The 27811-nt window shown below is 46.6% G+C and overlaps 1 protein-coding gene and 1 non-coding gene across 2 annotated transcripts in view; one reads left to right on the top strand and one right to left on the bottom strand.

Moving 5' to 3' along the window:
- Positions 1-1040: 1040 nt before the first annotated feature.
- The window catches only part of ALDH2 (aldehyde dehydrogenase 2 family member), a 31160-nt gene continuing 4389 nt past the window's right edge, over positions 1041-27811 (bottom strand). Inside the window, exons 2-13 of the mRNA XM_026018899.2 lie at positions 20554-20658; positions 19194-19334; positions 18013-18092; positions 15701-15812; positions 15042-15170; positions 14488-14601; positions 11975-12077; positions 11186-11370; positions 7665-7829; positions 5784-5941; positions 4771-4885; positions 1041-1481 (exon numbers count right to left, since the gene is read on the bottom strand). Coding sequence (XP_025874684.1) covers positions 1449-1481; positions 4771-4885; positions 5784-5941; positions 7665-7829; positions 11186-11370; positions 11975-12077; positions 14488-14601; positions 15042-15170; positions 15701-15812; positions 18013-18092; positions 19194-19334; positions 20554-20658 — 1440 coding nt within the window. The 3' untranslated portion in view covers positions 1041-1448. The remainder of the gene's footprint in view (positions 1482-4770; positions 4886-5783; positions 5942-7664; positions 7830-11185; positions 11371-11974; positions 12078-14487; positions 14602-15041; positions 15171-15700; positions 15813-18012; positions 18093-19193; positions 19335-20553; positions 20659-27811) is intronic.
- LOC112935262 (U6 spliceosomal RNA) lies at positions 8321-8424 on the top strand. Its single transcript, XR_003238142.2, has one exon. It is a non-coding gene; the product is annotated as a U6 spliceosomal RNA (small nuclear RNA).

The following is a 27811-nucleotide window of genomic DNA, read 5'->3' as shown; positions in this document are numbered from 1 at the left end:
GTTTCTTTTATGTATGGCAATGAGAGGTGCTTAATTTTTATCTAAAAGTCAATTTAAAGGAAAAACTAAATGATACAAGTATATGCATATATGAAAAAAATTATGAAGCACTATTCAAAAACTTAAGTCTTTGTTTTTTTTTTTTTAGGATTTTATTTATTCATGAGAGACAGGGAGAGTCAGAGACACAGGTAGAGGGAGAAAGAGGCTCCACACAGGGAGCCCAACGCGGGACTCAATCCAGGGACTCCAGGATCATGCCCTGGGCGGAAAGCAGGCACTAAACCGCTGAGCCACCCAGGTGTCCCTAAATAGTCTTTAAGCAGAATAGAAATTGTTGACCAAGACATGGCTTAGCCTGAGTGAAGTAAGCCCAGGGTCAGCCAGTGTGATCCACCTTCCCCTGCCACTGTCTGCAAAAATGATATAGCAAGTATATTTTCCTTAGGAAAGGATCAAATTTTTCATCATATTGTTCATCTGTGACCCAAACATGATCACAGACTTCACAAACTACTACAGCTATTCAGCTTTTTTCTGATTCCATTGCCCACCAAGGAATCTTCGGATTCCTAATTTACTTATAATCCTAATTACTACCTTGCCAGGTCCCTTGACTAAAATAAGGCAGTGTTCTGGACAGGAGATTCATGAGGTCTGGTTACAGGAAATGCAGACCTCATTTAAGATGAATAGACAGACATCTGGTTTCCAAATTAATCTCATGAAATTCATCAGCTTGAATCCATCTTATTTAGCCTGACCAAGTTTCTTAACTTAAAACGAGGAAAACAAACCTTGGAGGTCAAGTGTCTCTCTTTCCTGGTTGCCTGACCCCTCTGAGGGCAGGGACTGGGAGTCCTGTTTTGGTAACTTCCCTAGTTTCTAGCCCAGGGCCTGCCACAGGTGGACAGGATAGAGAAAGGAAACCAAAGCTACTTCGCCATAGGAGGGGAGGGGTGACACACACACCGGGACGACATCCCTATGTGGTGGGATTTCCTTGGGTTACCGAGATGGACAAAAAGTTAACCAGAAAGTGAACAGCAGCATTGTTTTTAATGAGTTTTAGTCCCAAATACAAAGGAAGGCACTAGTTGTTGCCCCAACTTGTTAGTACAAGGATAAACAATAGCTTTTTGTTCTCCCACAAGGGCAAGTTACAGAAGGATACCAGATGGACAAGATAAGACATTTGAATCTAGTTTTGAAAAATCAGCCTGAAACCTAGCAGTAGTACTGTTGCAGGGTAAAAGGCTCTCCCTGTACTCTTTGCCCTGCACCCACCCCCATTTACCAATTCAAAATCTGGGACTTTCTTGATCAAGAGATTCTATGAGCGAATTTCTCTCTTGAGACTTTTCGTGTGCAAGCGTCATTTTTCTTGGTTTTGCTGCTGATGTCCTTGACCTCAGTCGCTGGATGAGTGAGGGAGCTGGTGGAGTTCTTTAGGAGTTCTTCTGAGGCACTTTGATCGTGACCTGTAAGGGGGGTGCAGAGCAGCTGTTAAATCTTCACACTTCCCTGTGATCCGCGGGCTCTCTAGCTATGTACTGCCCGAGGATGAGGACAAGGGCTTCCCTGACTGCTGATACCTTGATGGTCAACCAGTCAATCCCAGGAACACAGCCAGGGTTATGTTCTGCGGGAGAACACTCTCTGCCTCCTCTTAATCCAGTCATTTCTGATTATCAGGAGGCAGAAAAGGATGGGACTGCTATGACATCTAGTAGGCAGAAGTCAGGAATGCTGCTCAACACACATCCTACACTGCATAGACAGCCCCCAGAACAGAGTTACACAACCCCAAATGTCAACAGTGCTAAGGTTGAGAGACCCTGACCTAGATCCATATTTTCTCCAAAAGGATCAAAGTAAGGAAAAACATAACATGCTGAAGCTCGCAGGTGTCTAGTGTGTTAAGTGGGAAGATTCCAGACTCAGATGGATTTGGAGTTAAATCCCAGCTTTATGCCCTACAACTCTGTGCTTTGCTTCCTCATCTGTATGATGGGATAAACAAGTGTCTCCTTCATGGGGTTGTTGTGAACACTGCTGCAGAAGGAAGTTTAGCAGATTCTGGCACAAAGCAAGCTTTCAGTAAAAATGAGTTCAAAAGAAGACATTTTCTCAGCATTTCCCCCTGCACACTTGACTTCTCTTCCGAGAAGTTTTTGATTCTATTTTTGTTAGGATTTTCACTTGAGTTCCCGAAGCTCAATATACAAGAATCCCTATCGCAAGCACAAAGCACAGTGCCTGGCACTGGGCTGAAGCAGCTTCGCTTCCTTCTCCTGAAGCCTCCAGCCATCAAGTCCTGCCACTTCTTCTCTTCAAAAGCTCCTTCCTGTTCTCCCCAGCATCCTCCCACTGAGGTCTCCAGTATCAGGAGCTTACACTTGGATTACTGCATAGACCACCTCAACTCAAGCCTCCTCTTTTTGGGCTCTCCCAATGCCCTTAGGTCAATCCTTAGTGCTGCTGCTGGGGCTCAGACCTACTACCCCCCAACCCCGACACCACACCTAAGTAATCTCATCACTGTTTCCATGAATGGTTATAGGCCAACGTCAGGTTCAAATCTGGATCTTGCCTCTTGTATATATGGGACGATTTTAAATAAATAAGCAAACAGGTTTATTTTATACCAGTGAGCTTCCTGAGAATACAAGTTATGGCTTACCACTGAGCATTGAATGAAGACCACTGTCTGCCCTTCTCATCCTGCTCCCCCGGGCTAAGGTCTGCTTGCCCTGAGCCTTCTCTTTGCCAATCTTGGAAAAGCCCAACTCAGCCCATTACTCTTTACTTTGAATATTACTTGTGAATTTGTTTCCTGGTTAAACTGTAACTAGTGTCCATTGTAGAGCAAATTATTCTCACTTTGGTGCTTTTCTTTCCTGTCTTTTCCATAGTTATAAATAAAGGTACCTGAGTATATATATGTATGTATAGTCTTTAAACTGGGCTTATACTGTATATATTACTTTGTATCCTGCCTTTTCACCTTTTTTTCTTTTTAAAGATTTTATTTATTCATGAGACACACACACACACAACAGAGAGAGAGGCAGAGACGTAGGCAGAGGGAGAAGCAGGCTCTATGCAGGCAGCCCGATGTGGGACTCGATCCCGGATCCTGGGATCACACCCTGAGCCAAAGGCAGACGCTCAACCGCTGAACCACCCAGGTGTCCCCCTGCCTTTTCACTTTTTTTTTTTTCTTAAGATTTCATTTCTTTATTTACGAGAGACACACAGAGAGAGAGAGAGAGAGAGGCAGAGACACAGGCAGAGGGAGAAGCAGGCTCCATGCAGGGAGCCTGACGTGGGACTCGATCCCAGGTCTCCAGGACCACACCCCAGGCTGAAGGCGGCACTGAACCGCTGAGCCACTGGGGCTGCCCCCTTTTCACTTTAAAGGATGATGATTTTTCCATGTCAAATATTCTACAAAAATGTATTTTTTAAAGATATATTTATTTGAGAGACAGAGAGGGAGGGAGGGAGGGGAGGGGCAGGGGGGAGAGGGAACCCTGAGGCAGACTGCCCTGAGCACAGAGCCCAACATGGGGCTAGATCTCACGACCCTGAGATCATGATCTGAGCCAAAAACGAGTTGGGCACCCAACCCACTAAGCCACCCAGGCGCCCCTACAAAAATATTTTCTTTTTTTTTCTTTTTTTTTTTTTTTTATTATTTATTTATGTAGTCACACAGAGAGAGAGAGAGGCAGAGACATAGGCAGAGGGAGAAGCAGGCTCCATGCACCGGGAGCCTGACGTGGGATTCGATCCCGGTCTCCAGGATCGCGCCCTGGGCCAAAGGCAGGCGCCAAACCGCTGCGCCACCCAGGGATCCCTACAAAAATATTTTCAATGGCTACTTAGTAAACCATGATTTGAGTGTTCCATAATTTATTAGGCATTTAGGTTACATCTGACTTTTTCATCTTTGAGAGATAATGTGGTGATGAATATTTATGGAATAACACTTTCTTTGTATTTCTGTTTAGTCCTTCAGGCTATATTCCTATCATTGACATTATGAAATCAAAGGATATTGATAGGGATCCCTGGGTGGCGCAGCTGTTTGGCGCCTGCCTTTGGCCCAGGGCGCGATCCTGGAGACCTGGAATTGAATCCCACATCGGGCTCCCGGTGCATGGAGCCTGCTTCTCCCTCTGCCTGTGTCTCTGCCTCTCTCTCTCTCTGTGACTATCATAAATAAATAAACAAACAAACAAACAAACAAAGGATATTGATATATTTATGGCTCTTGGTCTCTAATGCCTCAAAGCTTGATTCTTTTTTTTTTAATTTAAAAAAAATTTTTTTTAAAGATTTATTTATTTATTAATTCAGAGAGAGCGAGAGAGAGGCAGAAGCACAGGCAGAGGAAGAAGCAGGCCCCATGCAGGAAGCCCGATGCGGGACTCGATCTCGGGTCTCCAGGATCACACCCCAGGCCGCAGGGGTCACTAAACTGCTGCGCCACCGGGGCTGCCCTCAAAGCTTGATTCTTATTAAAGCTTTTCCCCACTGCTTCAGCCCATTGGGATCTTTCCTCCCTCTAGAGTCATACAGCACTTGACGTATAATAAAGCCTAGCAAAGGACTAGGTGGGCATAATGGTGGGCAGGTCACAAGATATTTCTCATGAAACAGAGCAGAGACTGGATCTTCACCCTTTTCTGTAGCTTCTGTAGCTTAAAACAAGAAACTAGTAATAAGTACTAATGGAGTCCAGCACAAGGCACCAATACTCACAGTTTTCACTTCCGTGTATGCCTGCAACCCATACTCTCCCAGCTCCCGGCCACTCCCAGACATCTTGTAGCCACCGAATGGTGACTGGGCCCCAAATACATCATAGCAGTTGATCCTAGAATTTGAAACAAGATTTCAGGAGTAATTTTTAGGAGGTATGTGTCATACCACTCAGACCTCCTGAATTGCTCTAAAATATTGAGGAAAAATGGATGGGTCAAACCACAGTTATAACCAACCATGTAGGAGCCAAAACCAAATCACATGAAATAAAGCCATAAGTCATTGCCCGTCATGCTGTGGTCACAGATGAATGTTAGTAACAGGGTGCACCGCATCATAGCTTACCATTTTAATGAATCACTTTCGTTAATTAGGTACTAGGTTTTTCTTGCAGTTTTTAAAAATTATTAAATTTTAATTTAAAATTCACCACTTTGAGGTATGCAATTCAGTGGATATAGTAGATTCAGTGTTGTACAACCATCACCTGTATCTAATTCTAGAACATTCCTATCACCCCATAAAGAACCCTGTACCCCGAAGCAGCTATCCCCCACTGCCCCACCACCCTTCCAGCCCCTAATCTATTTTCTGTTTCTATGGATTTGTTGATTCTGGACATTTCCTATAAATGGAATCACAAACTCTGTGGCCTTTTGTGTCTGGCTTCTTTCACTTAGTATCATGTTTTCAAGGTTTATCTATGCTTGTAGAATGTATCAGCACTTTATTCGTTTGGTCTCCCATTCTTGTGCAGCTTGGTAAGGAAGGAATGCCCACCCTAGTCATCCATCTGCTTGCCCAAGAACAAAGCTGCACTGGTATATATACTAGAGGGAAGTTTAATCTCCTATAGTAGAGGGGATGGGAAATCTCATCTGCTATATCACACACTGACCCAGGAGAAACTGAGCTCAGAACCCCAAATTCTGCGGTATGAGCTAGATTCCAGAAGACCCTGGTTTGGGGATCCCTGCCTGGGCTGTAAGGGGCTGTCAGGAGGCTCTTACCACACAGTGCCAGCCTGGAGGGCTTGGGACAGATAATTGGCTTTGTCCAAGTCCTTGGTGAAGACAGCTGCAGCCAGCCCATACTTGGAATTATTGGCTCTCCCAATAACTTCCTCTATGGTCTTGAACTTCAGGATCTGCATCACTGGCCCAAAGATCTAGAGTAAAAGAGTACACAGTGGGGAGGGTGTGGCAGACACAGGAACCACCTACCATCCAGCTTTCACAGTGCTGAGCAGATGATTCCAGATGGAGCCCCCAGGCATACCCGAACAGTTCCACAGGGAGACAACAGCCCCCAAGCTCAATGAAGCAAAGGGAAGGAAGCTAATGGGCATTGGTTACATTCTATATGCCATGTGTTTTACTTAGTTGATCTTTTGTGAACAAAACAGGGTCTCTGCTCTTGAGACATCCAGGTTTATCTTGTACTGTACCTGCCCTATTCCTGGAAGGAGCCATTTCTTCAAGGAATCCCAGTTCTTTTTAGTGGAGAATGAGATTCAAAAGCCAACCCACAGTGTATTTGCTGCTGCCAGGGTGTGGTGGCTCTCAGCCCTATCAAGGCAGAGCCCTGGGGTGGAATGGTGTTCTGATATAAGCAGGGGGTTAGAAGGAACCATTTCTCTTGCACAAACAGTTCAATGAGTGCTGGGAGCCCACAGGAGTTCCTGGACTGCGTGGAAAGGAGGGTATCAGGAGAGGCTCTGTATAAGTGATAATCCAGCTGTGATACAACAGGGACAGAAACCAGAGTGGAGACTGGGAGCAGGGAAGCGGGAAATGGAGTTCCAGGCATAGACACACCCAGGGCCTATCCTCGTGAAATCCCATTTTCCACTAAAAGAAAGCAGGACTTCTTGAAGGAATGGCTGATTCCAGGACTGCCTGGGGAGTATCACAACAGAAGTGGGAGAAGAGTGCCAGGAACTCATCATGGTTGGAGCAGGACTGTGAGATGGGGCATCATGCATTTGGGTACCCCACCCCCAACCTTCTGGAAAAGTGATATTTGAGATTTTTAAAAAAGCATCAAGGCAGCCCAAGTGGCTCAGAGGTTTAGTGCCGCCTTCAGCCTGGGGCGTGATCCTGGGGACATGGATCAAGTCCCATGTTGGACTCCCTGCATGGAGCCTGCTTCTCTTTCCCATGTCTCTGCCCCCCCCATAAATAAGTAAATAAAATCTTTTTTAAAAAAAAGCATCAAAGTAGTAATGATAAGAAAAGAGGCAGAACTCTATTGGACTTTTTACCCTGATTCTGCATTTTAATATTATTCTATTTTGAATTATACATGAAAGAGGAAATATCTTCCCTGCAGAAGGCTGCTGAGGGGCCTAATCCATTGGAGGAAGGGGAGTAAGTGTGGACCCCATGAAGGCAGGGAACATGTCTTGCATAGCTCTGAATCCCCAGGGTCTGTAGAGAGCCTGGCACATAGATGGCATTCAATAAATATTTGTGAAATGAATGAATGAATGACAGAGCTGCTGCCCTACATTCATAATGAGTGCCAAGGGGGAGAACATCAGGAATCTTGCCATGTGGGGAATCACAGCCATGGGGTCTAGTCCAATGTCCCACTTATATGAAGATCATAAAAGGGCTGAGAAAAATCATCCCTTGACTCATGGCTCGCAGGGACCAGAACACAAAGGGCCTAGATGCTATGCAAGGGAATTTGGAAGTTCTCCTCAGCAGTGCATAGCCATAGGGGTAGAAGAGGAGAGTAACCAAATCAGATAGAATCATAAATAATTTGTCTTAGGCACAGAGCCAGGATTTGGCCCAAAGCCAGCTGAGGAGTCATAGTATGAAGAAGCCAAACTTAAGTGTCCAATTCTCCTAAGAACATCCCCCTGAGGGTTGGCCCATGCTAACCTCCTCCTTGGCGATAGTCATGCTGTCTTGCACATCTCCAAACACGGTGGGCTGGATAAAGAAGCCTCGGTCAGCAGCCGCCCCTCCACCACACAATAGTTTCGCCCCCTCCTCCTTCCCAGATTTGATATAACCAAGGATCTTCTTAAACTGAGTTTCATCCACCTGTGGGAAAAAAAGCCCAAAGTTTCAGAGATGCTAGACCCAGACCTCCCCTAGATTGAGGTTTAGAACCACACAGGCAATGAATGAGACAACTGAGCCATCAGCCAGGCTTAGAAATAAGCAAGGCTGAGTAAAGGAACTACAAAGGGCCAATAAATATAAGAAAAGGTTCAGGGGCGCCTGTGTGGCTCAGTGGTAGAGCGTCTGCCTTTGGCTCAGGTTGTGATTCCAGGGTCCTGGGATCAAGTCCTGCATTGGACTTTCTGCAAGAAGCCTGCTTCTCTCTCTACCTCTCTCTGTGTCTCTCATGAGTAAATAAATAAAATGAAAGAAAGAAAAGAAAGAAAGAAAGAAAGAAAGAAAGAAAGAAAGAAAGAAAGAAAGAAAAGGTTCAACCAACTTTATTAGCCCTCAAAGAAATGCATAATAAACCTTGCTTTTATTTTCCAACTAGGAGGTTACTAAGAATTCAAAATAGTAAGAAAATACATGTGCTTGCTTTGGCAGCACATACATTAAAATTGGAATTATAGAGAGGTTAACATGGCCCCTGTGCAAGGATGACATGCAGATTCATGAAGCATTCCAGATTAAAAAAAAAAAAAGGTAAAAAAATATACTGACTGCAAGGGTAGGTTGTATAAATCCTAATATCCATATGTTCTTAGAAGGACTAATATAATGTCATTGTATCTCAATTAAAAAAAAAAGGCCTATAAGCTGGTACAGCCCTTTTGGCAGGTACTTTGTTAATACTGGTCAAAAAATGAAATGTTCATAATCTTTGACCCAGCTATTTAACTTCTAGGAATTTATTCTACATGTCACAAAGGGACCTAAACAAGGATATTCACTGGGGAGCACTTTTTTTTTTTTTTTTTTTTTTTTTAAGATTTTATTTATTTATTCATGAGAAACAGAGAGAGAGGCAGAGACACAGGCAGAGGGAGAAGCAGGCTCCCTGCAGAGAACCCAACGTAGGACTTGCTCCTGGGTCTTCAGGATCACGCCCTGGGCCGAAGGTGGCGCTAAACCGCTGAGCCACTGGGCTGCCCTGGGGAGTACTTTGCAAAAGTAAAAAACAGAAACCATTCTAAGTATACATCAGTTGAGGGACTGGCTAAAATATTTACTGTATGTGTATATAATATATATCATGTCCCTGTTAATAACAGATCTGAGGCCCCTGGCTGGCTCAGTCGGTAGAGCATGGGACTCAATCTCAGGGTCTTGAGTTCAAGCCTCTTGTTGGGCATGGCGCCTAGTGGAGAAAAAAAAAAAGTTTTGTGAACTGACCCATAAAGATAGCCTAAGGTATTCTGTAAACGTGGAGGGAGCTTGTAGATTATGTTATATAATCCTATTTTTGTTAAAACAAACATACAAAAATGTAACTCTGTGCGTATGTGTGGTTAATGGGGAATGGACATGGAAGGGAGCCAAGGGGGTCTTATTCTTTCCTTTAAACATGTTTAATTAAAATTTTTATACAAGTTTATATTACTTTACTAATTAAGTAGCCACAAACTACAAAGAAAAATGAAAAAGAAAAAGATGTTGGGATTCAAAGTAGCACTATTCAGAAGTAGAAACAACCCAAGTACCCATCAGCTGTAAGTAGGTAAAGAAAATGTGGTGTGTCTATACAATGGTATATTCCTCAGCCATAAAAAGGAATAAGCTATCAAGTCACAAAAAGACATGGAGGAAACTTAAATGCACATTGTTAAGTACACGAAGCCAATCTATAAAGGCTACACATACCGTATGGTTCCAGCTAGAAGACATTTTGGAAAAGGCAAAACTATGGATGGAGACAGTAAACAGATCAGCCTCGGCTTGGGGGTAGGGAAAGGATGAATGGATAGAGCACAGGGGAATTTCAGGGCAGTGAACTACCCTGTATGATGGGGTGGTGGATACATGTCTTTATATATTTATCCATACCCACAGAATGCAACACCAAGAGTGAACCCTAAAGTAAACTATGGACTTTACTTAATAATAATATATCATATTGGCTCATTAGTTATAACAAATGTAGCACATTAATGCAAAATGTTAATAATCTGGGTAACTAGAGGGGTAGGGGGTGAAGGGGTATATGGGAACTCTGTACTCTGCTCATTTTTCTATAAACCCAAACTGCTATAAAAAATGTCTACTAAAAAAAAAAAAAAAGACTGGTCTTGGCCAACCCTGGAGCCTGGGAGTGGACACCAGTAGCAGACACCCTCAGGGGGATACAGCCTATAGAGAAGTACCCATGGGCCCCAAAAGTAGATGTAGGGACTGATGGGACCTGGGAGCACCCCTGACCCTGCGGACTCTGCTTCTTGCAGTGGGGTAGGTGGTGGCTGGAGGTGGCCAGCACAGGAAGAGCCCAGGACAGGCAGGGCCTAAGAACAATGCTGGAATAAGGCCCAGGACATGAGAGGAAATGGTGGGCAGAGGCACTATCTTTCTTTTTGTTGTAATTATTATTGACTTCATTTTTTTTTTTAAGATTTATTTATTTATTCATGGGAAACACAGACTGAGAGAGAGGCAGAGACACAGGCAGAGGGAGAAGCAGGCTCCTTGCAGGGAGCCCAATGTGGGACTCGATCCCAGGTCCTGGGATCACAACCTGAGCCGAAGGCAGGCACCCAATCGCTGAGCCACCCAGGAGTCCCAACTGTAGTTTTGATTAAAATGAGTATGTGCTCAAGGTAAAGAAAAAAAAAAAGTATTTTAAATCAAGTATCTCAGTACAGCATAAAGTGAAGTAAAGTCAGGGTGCCTGGATGGCTGTCAGTTAAGTGTCTGCCTTCAGCTCAGGTCAAGCCCCATGTCTGGCTCCTCACTCAGCAGGGAGTCTGCTTCTCCTTCTCCCTCTACCGCCTGCTTGCTCATGTGTGCTCTGTCTCTCAACTAAATAAAGTCTTTTAAAAAACCCAAGAAAGTAAAGTCCCTCTGCTACTCATGCCATGGCCTCTGCCCCACTCCCCAGAGAATCACAGTTAACAGATAGTATGTGTCCTTCTGGAAAATGCATTTTTATGCATGGCCAAAGGTCCAGGAAGCATGCAGTCTTTTTTACATAGACATTCCTAATATTTATTATGTGTATGAAATATACGAACTGGTTTCCATTATTGATTTCCACTTCAAAGCCAGTCTGAGTTAAGAAAGGTGGTTATTACAGGGGAGAGAACTTTGGCTCAGAAAGGGCACATGGCTTCCCAGGGACACACAGCTGGTACATACAGAGCTGAGACTTAAAGCCAAGCCTGCCTGCCTCTGAGTCTGAGACCCTTTCTGTTTCTCCATGCTGACTCCAGACACCCAGACCCATCTGCAGCAGGTGACCTTACCTGCGGCCCCTGCTCAGTCTGGCTGTCAAAGGGGTTCCCAACTACACGCGACTTGGCCCTGGCAACACTCCGCTCCACAAACTCAGCATAAACATCTTCTTGCACAAAGGTCCGGGAGCCGGCACAGCAGCACTGGCCCTGGTTGAAGAACAGGGCAAAGTGGGCCTGCTCCACGGCCCAGTTCACTGGGGAGGCAGAAAGGCAGCAATGAGAAGAGGTGGAGGATAAGCCTGGCCCCAGTATCTGCCCACCCTCTTAACCTGTTTGTGGCACCAACAGCACTGGTGCCTCCTGGGTGCCAGGCAGTGCCAAACAAGACAGACCTGATCTCTCCCTTCTTGGGGTATGGACATCCAGCAGATAGACAGACAGACAGAGAGGAGGTCACAGCCCCCTGTGGTAACAGAGACCCGGGTGGCAGAGGACCCAGCCAGCCCATAGCAGTCAGAGAAGGACAAATCGGGGTGCCTCGGCAGGACCAAGAAAAGGGGTATGAGGGAAGAGGAGCAGCCTGGGCCAAGTCAAAGCATGCAGTACAGCTGGACAGCTAAGTAGCTCAGCCCAGCTGAGTGATGGGGAGCAAAGAGGAGAGACCGGGGACAGACAGGGTCATGCAGGCTGGAGGGCCCTGCTGCATACTCTGACCTTCATCCTGAGGCCAGGGTGGAGGGGAGGCGGGGTGGCACAGACATGGAGTTCAGTGGTTGCCAAAGTTCGCCTAAGTGAACCGCAGTATGGATAGCAGTACGGCTGCCTGTAACCCACACCTCCTCCCTGCAAAACACTTACTGTCTGCATCTGACATGATGATATTGGGGCTCTTTCCTCCCAGCTCCAGGGTCACTCTCTTGAGGTTACTGTTCCCTGCAGCAACCTGGATTAGGTGGCCAACCTGTGGGCATGCAGGAACACAGAAGAGCACTCAGTAGGAAGGAAAAAGAACTCTTTTATTTTTTTTATTTTTTAAACTAATTAATTATTTATTTATTCATGATAGACACAGAGAGTGAGAGAGAGAGAGAGAGAGGCAGAGACACAGGCAGAGGGAGAAGCAGGCTCCATGCGGGGAGCCCAACGCAGGACTCAATCCCAGGACCCCAGGATTGTGCCCTGGGCCAAAGGCAGGCGCCAAACTGCTGAGCCACCCAGGGATCCCCCAGACACTCTTTTAGACACAAGACAGAGGACCCCACAACACGAGGGAGCAGCTGGATTACAAGACTCCCTGGAGAATTTCACCAAATCTAGCTATTCACTTACCACTGCTGACCCCCGCCCCGAGCCTCTATGATGACAGTGACCATAACCACATGAGCCATGTAGCTTCTATGCTCTGAGTGCCGCCTGCATACCAGACCCTACGCCAAGTGCTTTGTGTTCATTTAGTTTGGTCCTTGCAATGACCTCAAAGATAGGCATGACTCTTCGCCTTGGTTTAGGAATGTGGGAGCTGCAGCTCAGAGTGGTCAAGTCACCTGCCCAAAGTCACACAGCTGGTGAACGTGGAGTCACAGTTCACACTTGGGCAGTGTGAGTCCGTCACCAGTTCAAACCACGATCCTGCCTACTTCCCACAGTGTTAAGTGTGGTCCCCAGCCCATGGCACACTCCATGAGGGCAAGGATGAGGTGTTCGTCGCCTCCTTATTCCCAGAGCCTGGCACAAAGCTGCCCTGAACCTATCTGAATGAACGTATCTGTCTCTGTCAGGAAACCACCCCTCTGTGAGATTCTCAGCATGACCTTGAGGCATTAACTTGGGCAACAGAAAAGCAAGGGAAGAGCTGGGACTGTGCTATCTTGGCTTCTGTTCTGCTGTCCCAGAGCTGCCATCGTTGAGCACAGACTGAATGATGGGCAGTATCTGTCTCTGGGGAAACGGTCTGAAGAGCACGTTCATTATGTTATTCAGTGTGCCTTCTCCGAAGTCAGGCGATGAGGCCTCCCAAGAATTCAAGGAGAGAGAGGCACCTGGGTGGCTCAGTCAGTTAAGCATCTACCTTCAGCTCAAGTCATGATCCCACAGTCCTGGGACTGAGCCCTGTATGGGGCTCCCTGCTCAGCAGGGAGTCTGCTTCTCCCTCTCCTTCTGCCCCTCCCCCTGATCTTTCTCTCAAATAAAATCTTAAAAAAAAAAAAAATAGAAAAAAAGGATTCAAGGAGAGGAAAAGGACACTCTTCAGGAGGAATTCTGTCCCTGCTTCAAAGGAGACGATGTGTTTGTTTTTTTTAATAATAAATTTATTTTTTATTGGTGTTCAATTTGCCAACATACAGAATAACACCCAGTGCTCATCCCGTCAAGTGCCCCCTCAGTGCCCGCCACCCAGTCACCCCCACCCCCCGCCCTCCTCCCCCTCCACCACCCCTAGTTCGTTTCCCAGAGTTAGGAGTGTTCCATGTTCTGTCTAAAGGAGACGATGTTAAAGGAATCCCCAGACATCTTATTTGTCCTTGTTTCTCCAGGGCCTGGCACAGAGCCACATGATACTCCTCACTCACTCATTCATTCCCTTGCTGAGTACTTACTCTGAGCTAGAACTTTACTGATCATGTCATAAACTTCATCGCCCTCACTCCAATCCTGTGTGGTAGGTGCACTTATCCCCATAGTACAGAGGAGACAGGTGCTTCGGGAGGCTCAGTGACTTGCTCAAGGTCTCACAGCCAGTCAATGGCACTGAAACAGTAAGACTCTGGAGCATGTGATCTTCCCCACTACACCATATACACCATCTCCACCACCTAGATGTTGCCACCCTCATTTTATTTTTTAAACATAAGATTTTTTTTTTAAGATTTTATTTGTTTATTCATGACAGACACAGAGAAAGAGGCAGAGACACAGGCAGAGAGTGAAGCAGGCTCCACGCAGGGAGCCCGATGTGGGACTCGATCCCAGGACTCCAGGATCATGCCCTGGGCTGAAGGCAGATACTCAACCACTGAGCCACCCAGGCATCCCACCACCCTCATTTTAAAGACAACAAATGGAACCCCAAAGACATTCAGTGAATGACCCCATATCATAATGGCAAGGCTGGGCTCTAGATGGTCTCGGCCTTTTTATTCCACGTGGGATGCTGGCCCCCCACAACAGTAGCCAGAGTGTCAACCAACCCACAGAGGGCTCCACCCTGACAGTCACTGCTGGCACATGCAGGGCCTTGTACTCAGGCTACTCTGAGGCAGTCCTGGAGGGCCCTCCATGCAGTACCCAGAGACTAATCTTCAATGTTCTCTGAGGACAGTGGGAACTAGGGCCAAATGTGCCACAAGCTTGAGGTCCTGGTGATGCCTTACCTCGGTGGAGCCTGTGAAGGCCACTTTGTCCACATCCTCGTGGGAGGCGATGGCAGCCCCAGCTGTGGGGCCAAATCCAGGAATAATATTGACCACGCCAGGAGGAAAGCCAGCCTATGGGCAAACAGCCAGGGACACTGGGAGTCATTCTCCTGCTCCAAAGGCTTAGATAGAACACACAACCTTCCCAGAAAGGCTAAGCTGCCTGCCCAGGCCCCAGGTAAGCAGACACAAGTCTTATGGGACACAGCTCAGAAATTCCAAATGGTACAGCAGAGAACCTGGTGGGGTCCCTGTTGAGTGTTGTCCCTCCCCAGTGGCATTCACCTAGAGCAATTTTCATTCTTCAGAGGGGTCTGGCAGTGAAGCACAGTGTAGACAACAGGTAAGAGGGGCCACTTCAGCTGGCCTGTGATGAGGTATGGGGAGGTGTCAGTCCCTGGTCTATAAATACCTGCCCCACTTTGGAGCCCCCAAAACCTCTCCTAAGAACCCCCAAGGAGCAAGCATGTACAAGGGCATTCAGAGATCAAGACAGACACAAAGCCACACACCTCCTTAATCAGGTTGGCCACATAGAGGGCAGTGAGTGGAGTCTGCTCAGCTACCTTCATCACAATCACATTTCCAGTCGCCAGAGCTGGGCCCAGTTTCCAGGCTTGCATCAGGAGGGGGAAGTTCCACTGCAATAAACAACATGTGCTCCTAGAATCGAAGCTGAGAGCTGCATCAGCCAGGGGATGTGGCAGCCCAGGGAGGAGAAGCCTCACCGACTTCTCTGACCCCCTGGTGCTACCCTCACAACTCAGTTGTGAGTTTAAGACAGATGGACATGGCAGGTGGATGAGAACAAGAATGACTCATGCTCATTAGAGCTTTTCCCATAGTAGGCTCCATGCTATGTTGTTGCATTTTATCCACCACTGCCTTCCCCCCCTTCCCCACTGCCCTAAGAGTGCTGTGTTCCCTTCCGCTTTTCAGATAACGAAACCGAGTCTTACAGGGTTAAGTGATTCGCCCAAAGTCAGAGTCCACACACGGCAGTACTGGTTGGCTTTGTTAAAGCCTGTGTTTTTAACCACCACCCAGGCCACCTTCCCACATCATTCCACAGACCCTCCCAACCTTTGCAATCAGCCTGTCCGAGATCATCGCTGCATCTCAAGGCACTCCTGATAAACCTTCATTCGTTTATTATGAGGCTAATACTCACCGGAATGATCTGCCCGCACACCCCGACAGGTTCATGGCGGGTATAACTGAAAAAGTCCCCATCGATAGGAATGGTTTTCCCATGGTACTTATCAGCCCAGCCAGCATAGTAACTAAAAAAACAAAAAATACCAAAAAACAAAAATTAAGCTTAATCAATGACTTTCAGGGACCCCTGTAAACCCTGGCAGAAAGAGAAGACTCATACAGGCCCAATTAAGTTTTTCTGATCATTGCCCTTGCTCTTGGCTTATTCCAAGAAAGACTTTCTGGGTAACTGCTAGGATCACAGTAATCCACTCTGGTCAACTAACTCTAAGCCTCAGAATCACCTGGGATGCTTGGGAAAACACCATATTCAAGGTGCCTACTTCAAACCTACTCAATCCGGAGCTCCAAGGCTGATTCCCCAGGACTCGGTGTTTTTAATAAGCATTCAGATTAAACTGTGACTGTTGAACCAGTCCAGCACCACAAGACTAGCATTTGAGAACCACAGGTTGAATCTGTGGTAAGGAAGTGAAAACCTATCCAATGGCTAGCACTTCCTGTGTGCAGAGTCCTAAAGTCAGACTGAGGGAACAGCCACCAGAAACAAATCCTCACCTGGCCCAAGCCCTAGACACAGGGACACAGGTGACAGAAAAGCTCAGCACATGAGTGTGGGGGAGAAATGAGCAGCATGGGTTTCCAGTATGTAATGGTTAAATTTTCAGGGAAGTAGGAAAAACAAGAGAAGGGATAAGATGAAATGCGGGGTAAAAGGAAGAGCTCTGAAATGACTGGGATGGCAACACAAGTCTGAACCCCAAGATGACCTGGCTTTGAACTCAGGGCTGTGAGCCTGGGGAGAAAAACAGCTAGGGAGTCACCAATCTAGCCAAGGGAAGGCACTGCCGGCTTCCTTCCTCCCCATCAGTATTACTTGTGTTTTGCAGGCCCCAAAATGGTTACTTAATCAGCACAAAGGCATATTCCTAAAACTCAGGAAGGCACAGGATGGAGCCTGAGCTTCACCAGGCTGCTCTCCTGGGGCATCCTCGCAGAGCAATCTAATCTTGGCATTACTGTCATTCGGGGCTGGAAAATTATTTGCTCTGCGGGCCATGCTGTGCACTGTAGGCTTTTTAGCAGCCTCTATGGCCTCAATGCACTAGATACCAGTAGCACTCCCCCTCCCCCGGCCCCCACTCGGGCTGTGACAATCATAAGTGTCTCCAGACATTGTCAATTCTCACCCAGGAGACAGGACTACCCTGGTTGAGAACCCATTATGTTGTCCAACCCCCACTTTTCTGGTATTGCTTCTTCCCCTCCACCTCTGTCCACAGGGTCACAGGGGGAGCAGTCCAGTCCTTATTTACACAATGATCTGTCCACCGGGACCATAGCTGGTCAGGCTTGAGGCCAACCAGTCAGGGTAGCATTTGGCCCCTGCTTCTGGCATTAAGACTTTGGCATTTGGCAGGAATTTGGCACTAGGACTAAGGGGTTGCAGTGTAGTCTTGTAGGATCATGCATACAGAAGCAAGCCTAGGCATGGGCAGCCAGGTTCTAGCAAACACAATGGCCCCAAAGGCGGCCAGGGAAAACTGAGAAGAATGAAGCAAGAGGGCTGAGATGAGCCACAGTATGGCTTGGTGGCCTCCTGGATTTAAGACCCCTGAGTCTCCGCAGTGCCTGAGTCAAGCCGAGTCTTTGTTACCTCCAACCAAAAGGACCCTAACAAAGCTCTTATTCCTCATCCTGTATTTCTTGGTCATTAAGACATTTGATTACACTAATCCAAAAGCTAGCAAGGAGGAGGAAATAATAAAGACTAAAGCAGAGGCAGATGAAAGGGAGAACAGGAAAACAACAGAGGAAATCAACAAAACCAAAAGGGGGTTCTTTGAAAACTCACCAACTTGACAAACCTTTCACTAGACTAAGACAAAAAGGCAGAAGACACAAACAGCTGAAATCAGAAGTGAAAAAAAGGAATCACCACGGACCACACAGAGATAAAAAGGCTTTTAAGTGACTATATGAACAATTGTAGCCAACAAATTAGATAACCTACATGAAATGGACAAATTCCACCTAACAGAAAATTACTGAAACTGCCTCTAGAAAAAATGAGAAAACACTTATGGGTAAGTTGCTGTTTTGACACTGAGGGGTTTTCTCATAAGATAGTCTCATGGAACATGTTTCTCCCACTCCTGTAATCCTGTTACATTATTCTATTTCTGCCCCCCCCCCCCCGGCCCCCGCAACACCTGCTCCCATGTGGTGCAGCCAGAACAAGAAGCAGGAGGCCTGAGCCCATACCGGAGGCATCTGAGGACCATGTCCAGATCCACAAGGTAAGAGATGACATAGGGCTTGCCATTATCCAGGGTCTCCAAGGCCTGAGAAAAAGAGAACGGTCAGCACAGGCATAGGACTGAGTCAAAGCGATTGGTGACAACTGGTGCCCAAGCTCAGCACAGACCAAGAAGGGCTGATGGGCACTCTGTGCCACTGAATGCTGTGGCACTTCTGGCCCAACACCCCTCCCTCTCCAAAGGTGGAAGAATGAGGGGTGAGGAAAAGAATGGTGTACCAGCTTCACATGTGGTCATTTCATATCCACATGTTTTCTAGGTTTGGCTCTAAGCCAAATGCAGGTAAGAAGAGACAAACATGAGAGCTGAGAGAGCAAAGCGCCAGTGAATAATAACGTGAAGCATTTATTATCACAAGTATTAAGAGTGCTAGAAAGGAGAAGCCCAGATGCCCAGCCCAGTCTGAGAAACACCCTCCCTCTAGGCTAAAATCTGAAGGATATGTAGGAGGTAAGTAGGCAAAGGGGAAGGTACAAATGATGACCAAGGAAAGAGCACCCCAAGCAGAAGGATGTGCAAAGGCCCCAATGGCTCAAAGAAGCCTGGCAGTCAAGCCATTGAGGGAAGGGTGGTGAGCTGAGCTCTGTGTGTGAGGGCCACAGCCCGTCATTAGTTGGGAGACAGAGTCAGACCAGGCAGGGCCTTGTAGACCATGTGGAGGGAATAGGGCATTATCCTAAGGATATATAGGATGCCATAGAAAACTTGAGAGTGGAGCACCATGGTATAATTTGCCTTCTAGAAGGTTCACTCTGGCTGCTATTTGCAGATTGGATTGGGGAGTGGTGGGGAGAGGGCTTTGACTCCTGGTTTCTTCCGCCTGTGGCAGCCAGAGAGAAGGCCCACCACACACACAGGGGCTCCGAGGGAGGCGTCTATCCCTGGGGGTTTCAGGGAAGGCTCCCCATTGTGGCACCCCTCCCTGCCCCCCATCTCCTCCTTTCTTAGCCATCATAGGAGACAATAAGAGGCTCCTCTAATTGGAATAGCAGTGTACTCCAAGTGTCCGGCCTATGCCATTCTGATCTGTTACATGTCAGCCATGCAGCCCCTTCCTGGCTGTCTGTGGGATGCTCTGAGCCTATTCACCACATGGGATGAGAGAGGAGGGGGCTGAAAACTCACTGCCAGATAGGTCCGGTCTCGCTCAATCAGATCTGCCAGGCGGTTCAGCAAGCGGCCTCTGTCGGATGCGTCCATGCGGCGCCAGGGTGAACCTAGCTGGAAGGCAGCCCGGGCAGCCTTTACTGCCTTGTCCACATCTTCCTGGAAAACATCCACCAAGACAGCTGAGGCCTTCTCAGTGAGAACTGCCTCCAAATATCATTCACCCCACTGCCAAGCACACCCACAGGGCTTTAGTCAATACCGTGTGGCAACCTGCCCCAAACAGCCCTTCCCCACCATGAAGGGTTCTGCCTGATGAGCTTCAGACTCTCCTTTCCAGGAGTTATGAAGAGAATGAGGACCTGACAGTTTCTGTTCCTGTATTTTCACTTCAGAATTCCCCAAAGAGTTTTAGAGGGAAACATTCAGGCATCATTGCTTAGAATTTGACCATTTTCCCCATCTTTGTAAGAAAGCAAGCCCAGAGAACCTAACCATTCCTTCTAAGATAACTGGCAGTCTCCACTAAACACAGGTTTAACCACCTTCCCTCTCCTCTGGGGAAGCAGTAAAATCATCACAGCTAGCATTTTTCATATTGGGAGATGTATATCAGGTTTGGGAGCATGGTTTTCATTAATATTAAATATATTTACCATCAGACTACCTTATAAGCCAGAAAAGTACTGTATTCACATTTGCTTTTAGCAGAGGGAGCAGGGCTTTATACACGAATATAGAAAACAGTCTTAAAGCAGAGGTCAAGGACCATTCTTAAATTATTTCCAGTGCCTCTTCTTTTTAAAATTTTATTTATTTATTTTAGAGAGGGAGTGAGCATGAGTTGGGGCAGAGGGAGAAAGAGAGAACCCCAAGCAGACTGCCCAGTGAGTATAGAGCTCAGGGGACCCTGAGATCATGACCTGAACCGAAACCAAGAGTGAGACGTTCAACCGACAGAGCCACCTGGACGTCCTGCAAGTATGTACAATTCCAGTAGAACACACTACCAACACCAGGCTAGATCTCAGGAGACCAAATTCACTATAGTCCACAAGATTCCTCTATCTAGGTGTGTACCTCCCTTCTCTGACCTTCACCTTCTAGGACTAGAAACGATAGACTGGATTAGATGTCCCAAATTCAGTTGCAAGTCTACAATTCCACAGCTGTCTGAATGACTGAACCTGGGTATAATCTAGTACCTTTGCCTGAAGGAAGAGTTTCTGTTGATTCATTTACTCAAAAGATATTCATTGGCATTTTGAGTCATGAAAGTAATGCACACGGCAAAGTTTGAACCACATAAAAACATATAAAGTAAAAAATGAAACCATCCTTGCCTGTTCCCGCCCTAAGGGAGATCATCAGTTCTCACCTTATCTCCTTCAGCTACCTGACAGATGACTTCTCCAGTGGATGGATTGATGGTGGGGAACGTTTTCTTGCTGACAGCATCGTGCCACTCATTGTTTATGAAGATCTACAACAAGAAGGAAGAAAGTTCTTAGATCGGCTCTCAACCCAACAATGACAAACAGCAATATAAATTAAAAAATCAGAATGTGAATTAGCCTCAGAGGAATGTGGCATGAGGTTTAAAGCCCCAGCCCCGGAGACAACCAAGTTCGAATGCCCAGTCTGCCAAGCAACCTTGGGTAAGTCATTTGACCTTGTTCTTGTTGATCTGAGAAATGAAGAGAATGTACCTACCATATCCATTTATCCATATTGTTGTGTAAGATGTCAAAACTCAGTGGCTTAAATGATTCATTATTCTCTCACAATTGCATCCACTGATTGGGCTCAGCTGCACAGGGCTTGCCTGGGCTCACAGAGCAGAGATGCCCTGGATGGGCAAGAGAGCTTCTGCACCACATGTCTGCTTGGGCCTCCTGGCTGTATGGCAGACTCAGGCTAGTCAGCTTTCTCCTAGAACAGCTGGCTTCCCCAGAGAGTGTTCCAAGAGACTCAGGCAGAAGCTGAAAGGCTTCCTATGATCCAGCTTCCGAAGTCACACGACCTCATTTCTTCCACTCATCAGTGTGAGTCACAGGCCCAGTCCAGATCGCAGGGGAGGGGGTGGGGGGAGCCTCCACTACTCCTTGGGAGGAGCAGTAAAAAATTTGCAACCATCTCTCCTCTGCCACACCACTGCACAGGGTTGTTGTGAGAAAGGGGTCAGATTATTCTTTTACCATTCAGTAAATATGGAGTGAACATCTGCGATAGGCCAGGCACTGTTCTAAGGCTGAAGACACTGTAGAAACTAAAGCCAGTAAGGACCTTTGTCTCTCATGGACCTGGTGTTCTGTTCTGGTGGATACAGACAGTAGAGAAGCAATCAAATACACAAGACAGATTGCAGTGGTAGGTACAAAGAAGGAAAACGGGATCCACAGAGTCTACTAAAGTAAGGGAAGATAAAGAACTTTAGATAGGATGGTTGGGAGGGTCTCTCTGATAAGCAGATATTTCACTCAAGCCCTGACTGATGACAAGAAACCAAAAACAGGAAAAGTGGAAGGATTAACAGTCGAGGCAGCAACAAGAGCAAGTGCAAAGGCCCTGGGGTAGGAATAAGTCTAGTGCATTTGAGAAAAAACAAAAGTGGCCAGAGTTACCCGCAAACCAAGGAGGAAGGGCTAGTAGATGGATGAGAGAGGAGGGTGAGTCCTGTGAAGGCCTCAGTTCAGCACCTGGCAGCAATCACTGCTGTTGCTGTTGTGAGGATTAACAGCAACCAGGTCTGGAGAGAGACTGTACACTGATTTAATTAGGCCAATGCCAGGGAGACGGAAGCCCCTTCATTCACTCAGAGAAAAGATCCTTATCCAAAGCTGCTTAATTAAATGCCAAAAATCACTCTCTCCTTCTAAGAGCCAAGCAATATTCTCAAGGGAGAATAGGGAACTCTCTCAGCAAGCTGTTCCCTTTCAGGCTGGGGAAGCTTGTCTGGGAGTGGCAGACACTTTGTCACCTCACCAGGGCTGAATAAAGGTCACAGTCAGGGTGAAGAGCAATTCAAGGCCACTCTGCCTTCCTTCCTCAAGGGCTCTCCTTGACCCCAGCATCCCAGCATGGCCTGACTCTGGCTTAGGACCCTGGCAAGTCATCTCCAGTTACCCTGGGCCAGAATTCAGGACCATAAACACAACCAAGCCACTAAGCAAAATCTGGAGTTTGGCCAGCGCCAGAGATTTCAGAGCCAACAAGGCCCAGGGAGGGGCTCGCCTGGCTCCATGGTCAAGAGCAGGGTCCGGACGAGCACCCATATGAACTGGGGCTCTTTTGATCCTAGTTGCATCATATGGGCACTCCACCTCCCTGTGCTTTCGCTTCCTCACCTACGGAGTGGAAATCACTGCAGGACCCCTCATAAGGTGGTGTGTGAGGGCTCCAGGTAGGTGTATGCGCCAAGCTTTGGGGCAGCGGGGAGTAGGTGTACAATGCTGCGGTGGTGCCAGTGGGACTTGACAACCTGGGAAGGAGCTGATTAGGAAGAGGTCTACCAGGGGTCACTTTCTCAGGCTCAAATCTGGCATTTTGGCACAATCCTGCCCATGATCAGAGCAGAATCCAAAGCTATACACACACCTACAGTCAAAGGCTCTTGGCATTAGCCAGAGTCTTTGGAAGTATGTTTGTGCGGGTTCACGTTAGTTGCCTGATAATTAATCTTGAGAGAAACAACACCTTTGTTGCTGAGAAGCAAGCAACCAACCGCTTAGTGGCAGAAAGAGCTCTGGCTTGAACCGAGTGGCTCTGTGTCGAGTCCTCCAAGCCCTGTGCACAAGCTCCCATGAGAACTGGCTTCCCCCTCCTGCCAATTTCCAAGGCCAGTGCTCTTCACCTGGTTCTCCTCCAGCTGCAGCCTCCAGTCAGAGCCCAGGTCTGCCTTCAAAGAAGTCAGCACTCCAACTTCCTCGCTCCATCTGCATGGCTGACTTACTGCCCAACGGCAGGTTTGATTTTGAAGGTTTTTTCTGGGCAGTGTAAAAAGCACCAGCCTCTGAGCCCCCACAGACCTGGGTTCAAATCTCAACTCCGACCCTCACTGGCTGTGACCTTGGGCCAATCCCTTCCCTTCCAGATGCTTCATCAGTCCCTGGGGAGAATGTCTGGGGGGCTGATGTGAGGATTAAATGTAACAAGGGGTGTAAAGCTCCTGAGCCAGGACCCTGTGTACACAGTGGCTCTTACCACAGCAGCCACCACAACAAAACTGTGGATCCTGTGGCTCTCTCAGGTCAAAGATTTTTAGGAGCAAAAGCCAGGCAGATCTCTATGCCTCTGCCTGTTATTCCTTATACCATAGCATACTAAATTAGTGTGTCCCAAAAAAGTTTTAATTATTATTTTGCAAAGATCAGGAACTATGAAGCAGAGAGGCAGGCCAGTCAGGTGAACCCCCCAGTCTTCACCCCTTCCTCCCTGGTCAGGGCCCACACTGTTTTCCTGATCTTCCAGGAAGCCTGTAGGAAAACCACTCCCTGGCACCTGTTTGGCTTTCAAAGCCTTAAACCTGCTGGGTCACTCTCCATTGTTGAATTTTCTACAATCCATCTTTCTCACTGATAAAATAAGCCTGAATTTGCCTAGCATAAACCTAGAATCTTCCTTCTTTTTTTTTTTTTTTTTTTTTTTTTTAGAATCTTCCTTCGGTTTCGAGTTCCCATTTCCCTCCTCCTAGAACCAGCCTTCAGTGGTCTCCCCTGCACTCCTTCAGGGATGGGGAGCAGGGTAGGAAATGTTCTCACCCTGAGGAGGGTGTGGGAGGAGAGTTTCACAGCATTCACTTAAGTAAACACAAGGGCTGATACCAGGCCAAATGCTTCATAACCTCCTGGCCCAAAACCCAAAGCTTGGCCCCTGTAACAGGCTGAACTTCGTCACCCTGGGAGGGGGTGCTCCCAGCGCACACTTCCTCATTCAAGTTTCTAGAAGCAGAGCAACATGCAGAAAGACATCCTAGCAACATCAGGAGCTCATGCTTTGAATCTGGACTACTGGCAAAACTCCTAGAGCTTTTCCATCAACACCCTGTATTTTCTACATATTTTAATAAATTCATCTCCCTTTATCTTGTACAAGCCGGACTCACTCATTCATGCAGCCAGTAAGTTTTTGTTTTTTTTAAGATTTTTTTTTTTTTTTTAATTCATAGAGACACAGAGAGAGAGAGAGAGGCAGAGACACAGGTAGAGGGAGAAGTAGGCTCCATGCAGCGAGCCTGATGTGGGACTCGATCCCGGGTCTCCAGGATCACACCCCGGGCCGCAGGCGGCGCTAAACCGCTGCACCACTGGGGCTGCCCCAGCCAGTAAGTTTTAACAGAGTGTTATACCCATGCCCGGTATGGCGTGAAAGAGCAAAGTCCTGGCTCCTTGAGCTCAAGTCCTGGGGAGCTGAGACACAATCAATGAGCAGACCAACAAAACAAGAAGCAGCAACACACAGGCAATAGTGGAACAGGCCAGGGAGTCAGGCGGCACTTGAGGAATGTTCTGAAAGGAAGAGTTTGGAGACAAAAGGAAAGGAAAGGACACCATGGCTGCAGAGTAAGGGCGAGGGACAGGGAGGAGGGGGCTCTGGATCCCACACCTGCCCTGGATAGGGAGCTAGGGCTGCTGCACTATGAGGGGAACGGGCCAGAGGCAGGAGCATCAATTCTTGAGAGGGGATCGTCGACTCTCTGTCTTCACTTGCTTTTCTCAGTTTATCTTGGACATTCTTCCATAAACATATCGCCCTGTTATATTTTAAGCAACACAGCATTCCTTGGTATGAAAAGACCACGGTTTATTGAACCAGTTCCCACACATGCACTTTTAGGATCAATTTCACTATTCCTGACAGTGTTGCTACAGCACACGTCCTTGGACATGAACCTTTGCAAACTTGAGACAGATGGCCGTATAAAATTCAGAATTGCTGAGTCAGAGGACAACACAATCCTTGGGCTGCCTCAGAAAACTGGGTGGTGTGGTGGGTGCCTAGAAGCTGAGGACCCAAGGAGGAGGCCTAACCAAGGCGAGGACAGAGTGACATTCCAGTGTCGCCTCCACCCCAAGGCACTGGTCATCTATGTGAGGTTTCCAATAACAGGTTCAGTGGTACTCAGTAGCTCCAATTAAGCAGAGAGGATGCATTATAGAAAGATTTTAATTCAGGCTTTGATGCATGAAAGAACTGGGGATCTGTTACCTAGGAAATCTACATCCCTGGAATATGCTACCCTCCCCAAGGATGAGGGAGCAAATGGGGCAGTTTTCTATCTCGGGGAGACTCTTGCTGGCATTTGCTTTTTTCAAGAGCAGTTAGGTAACTTATGTCCAACAGAAAACAGATGCTATATTTTGTTTTACAAGATTCTGAGGAGATAAGTTCAAGAAAAACACCGAATGCTACACACATTCACATTTCTCAAACCTCCAAACTTTGGGTTAGTTTAGTAGTAATGCTAAGGGCAGCCTTTTCCCCCAGACTTCCTGGAGACATTCTGGCATCTGACCCAAGCTCTCCCCTCCACTCTCGGCTCTCCGGGCCTTTTATTCTGCATTCCTAGATTTTTCAGCACATTCACCATGGGAGAGTGGTGGGTTCTACTGTAGACTGTTTGCCTGGCAGTCATGCTTTCAATTTGTTGACATTCTCTGGGCTTATGATTTGGCAACCTCTATCTTTCTGTAATCACTTCCCTTGGATAATTTTAGCACTCCCTACACGTCTTCACATTCTTATTCATATTAACTCCCCCAAATTCTTTGAAAAAGGCCCCTCTGAGTGGAAATATTGTGTTCCTATTCCTTGCTACTGAAACATAAAATTATAAAAAATAGTTTGATAAATGGCAACCATCCATGCCTTCAATAAATATTTACTGAACAGCAATAATATTCTGATCTCAGTGCTAGAGGCTGATAATAACACACATGAACACAAATGCGGCTCTTCCCTTCTGATTTCAAATATTCAAGTTCAGTTCCCCTAAATATTAACATCCTTGGGGCGCCTGAGTGGCTAGTTGGTTGAGCATTTCACTCTTGATTTTGGCTCAGGTCAAGATCTCAGGGTCATGAGATCAAGCCCTGCATCTGTCTCCACACTCAGTGGGATTCTCTCTCTCTGCCCCCCATCCCCAATAAATACATATATCTTTAAAAAAATATTTACAACCTTGTTTGCTCATAGGGCCTGGTCACGAGGCAGCCCAGCATGTGGCTAAGGGCATGCACGACAGAGTTGAACCCTGGTTTCATAATTAGTATTTAAAGTCCCAGAGCCACAGTCTCCTCATCTGAAACAGCTACAATACCTGTGCTTCATACAGTTATTGGAAGGATGAAAGGTGAAAATGTGTAGTTAAACATCAACACAGGGCCTAACAGACCCTAAGTGATCAGCAATCATAATTATTCATCAGGGGATAGGTACACATGTCCACAGCATACACATCTGTCCTTTCAACCTGACCTCAATACCATAAACCTTCTTAAAAAAGAAAAAAAAAGATTTTATTTTGTTTATTTGAGAGAGAGCATGAGAAGAGAAACGGGCAGAGGGAAAGGGAGAAGCAGACTCCCCACTAAGCAGAGAGCCCCATGTGGGGCTCAATCCCAAGACCCTGAGATCATGACCTGAGTTGAAGGCAGATGCTTAACCAACTGAGCCACCCAGGAGTCCCTCACAAACCTTTTCAGAGCCCAGTCACCCGTAACGCAGTGTGTTTCCACAGATTCACAAATTCTGGAAAGGCAGAAGGTGATGAAAGGCAATTACATTCATTTATAATACAATTATGTCAGAAGCAGAAGTACCAAGGTAGGTCTGGTGAAATCCTCTGATTCTCTGCCTTGCCTGAATCTATTATTTCTACAAAGGATCTTAAAACTCTTTCACAAACAATAAAACCAGTATGATGAATGTGGAGATATTTCACTTGACTCATTCAGCACAAAGCCACTTCAAACCACTGCTTAACCCAACATAAATTTTGGCTCATTATGTAAGAATCACCCAAGAAAAACAAGGAAAATCAAATTTCTATTCTGGATATACTACCTGTTAGCAGTGATTATCTGGAGGTGTGAAATATCAGAGGACTGTCTCTTTTTTTTTCTTTTTATATTTGCTTACAGGTCACTTAGCTTTAACGAAATAAAAGATTTAAATAAAGCCAAAGTTCCCTTTAATCACTACCTGCAAACAGATTTCCTAAGCAGTACCCCCTCCAAAGGCACTCACCACCTTCACACCAATGCACATATTTCTTCCAGAACATTTTTATACATTTTATTTTATTTTTTTAAACTTTATTTATTTATTTGAGACAGAGAGACAGCGAGAGAAAGCACAAGCTGGAGGAGAGGGAGAAGCAACAACTCACTGAGCAGGGTACCCAATGCAGGGAATCAATACCGGGACTCAAATCCAAGACCCCAGGATCATGACCTCAGCCCAAAGCAGACACTTAACTGACTGAGCCACCCAAGAGCCCCCATTTATATCTATTTTATATGGAGATAGGTTTGCTCATATTCAGTGTAAAGTTTGTTTGGGTGATTTAATTAGCTTCCTATCTACAGAACGCAGGACCCCTTCCTGCCTTGTCACATTGTTTTTGAGACCCATTA

The sequence above is a fragment of the Vulpes vulpes genome, chromosome 10 (genome assembly GCF_048418805.1).
Source record: "Vulpes vulpes isolate BD-2025 chromosome 10, VulVul3, whole genome shotgun sequence".
Taxonomy (NCBI): Eukaryota; Metazoa; Chordata; class Mammalia; order Carnivora; family Canidae; genus Vulpes; species Vulpes vulpes.
This window is presented reverse-complemented; position numbering and strand designations above follow the sequence as displayed.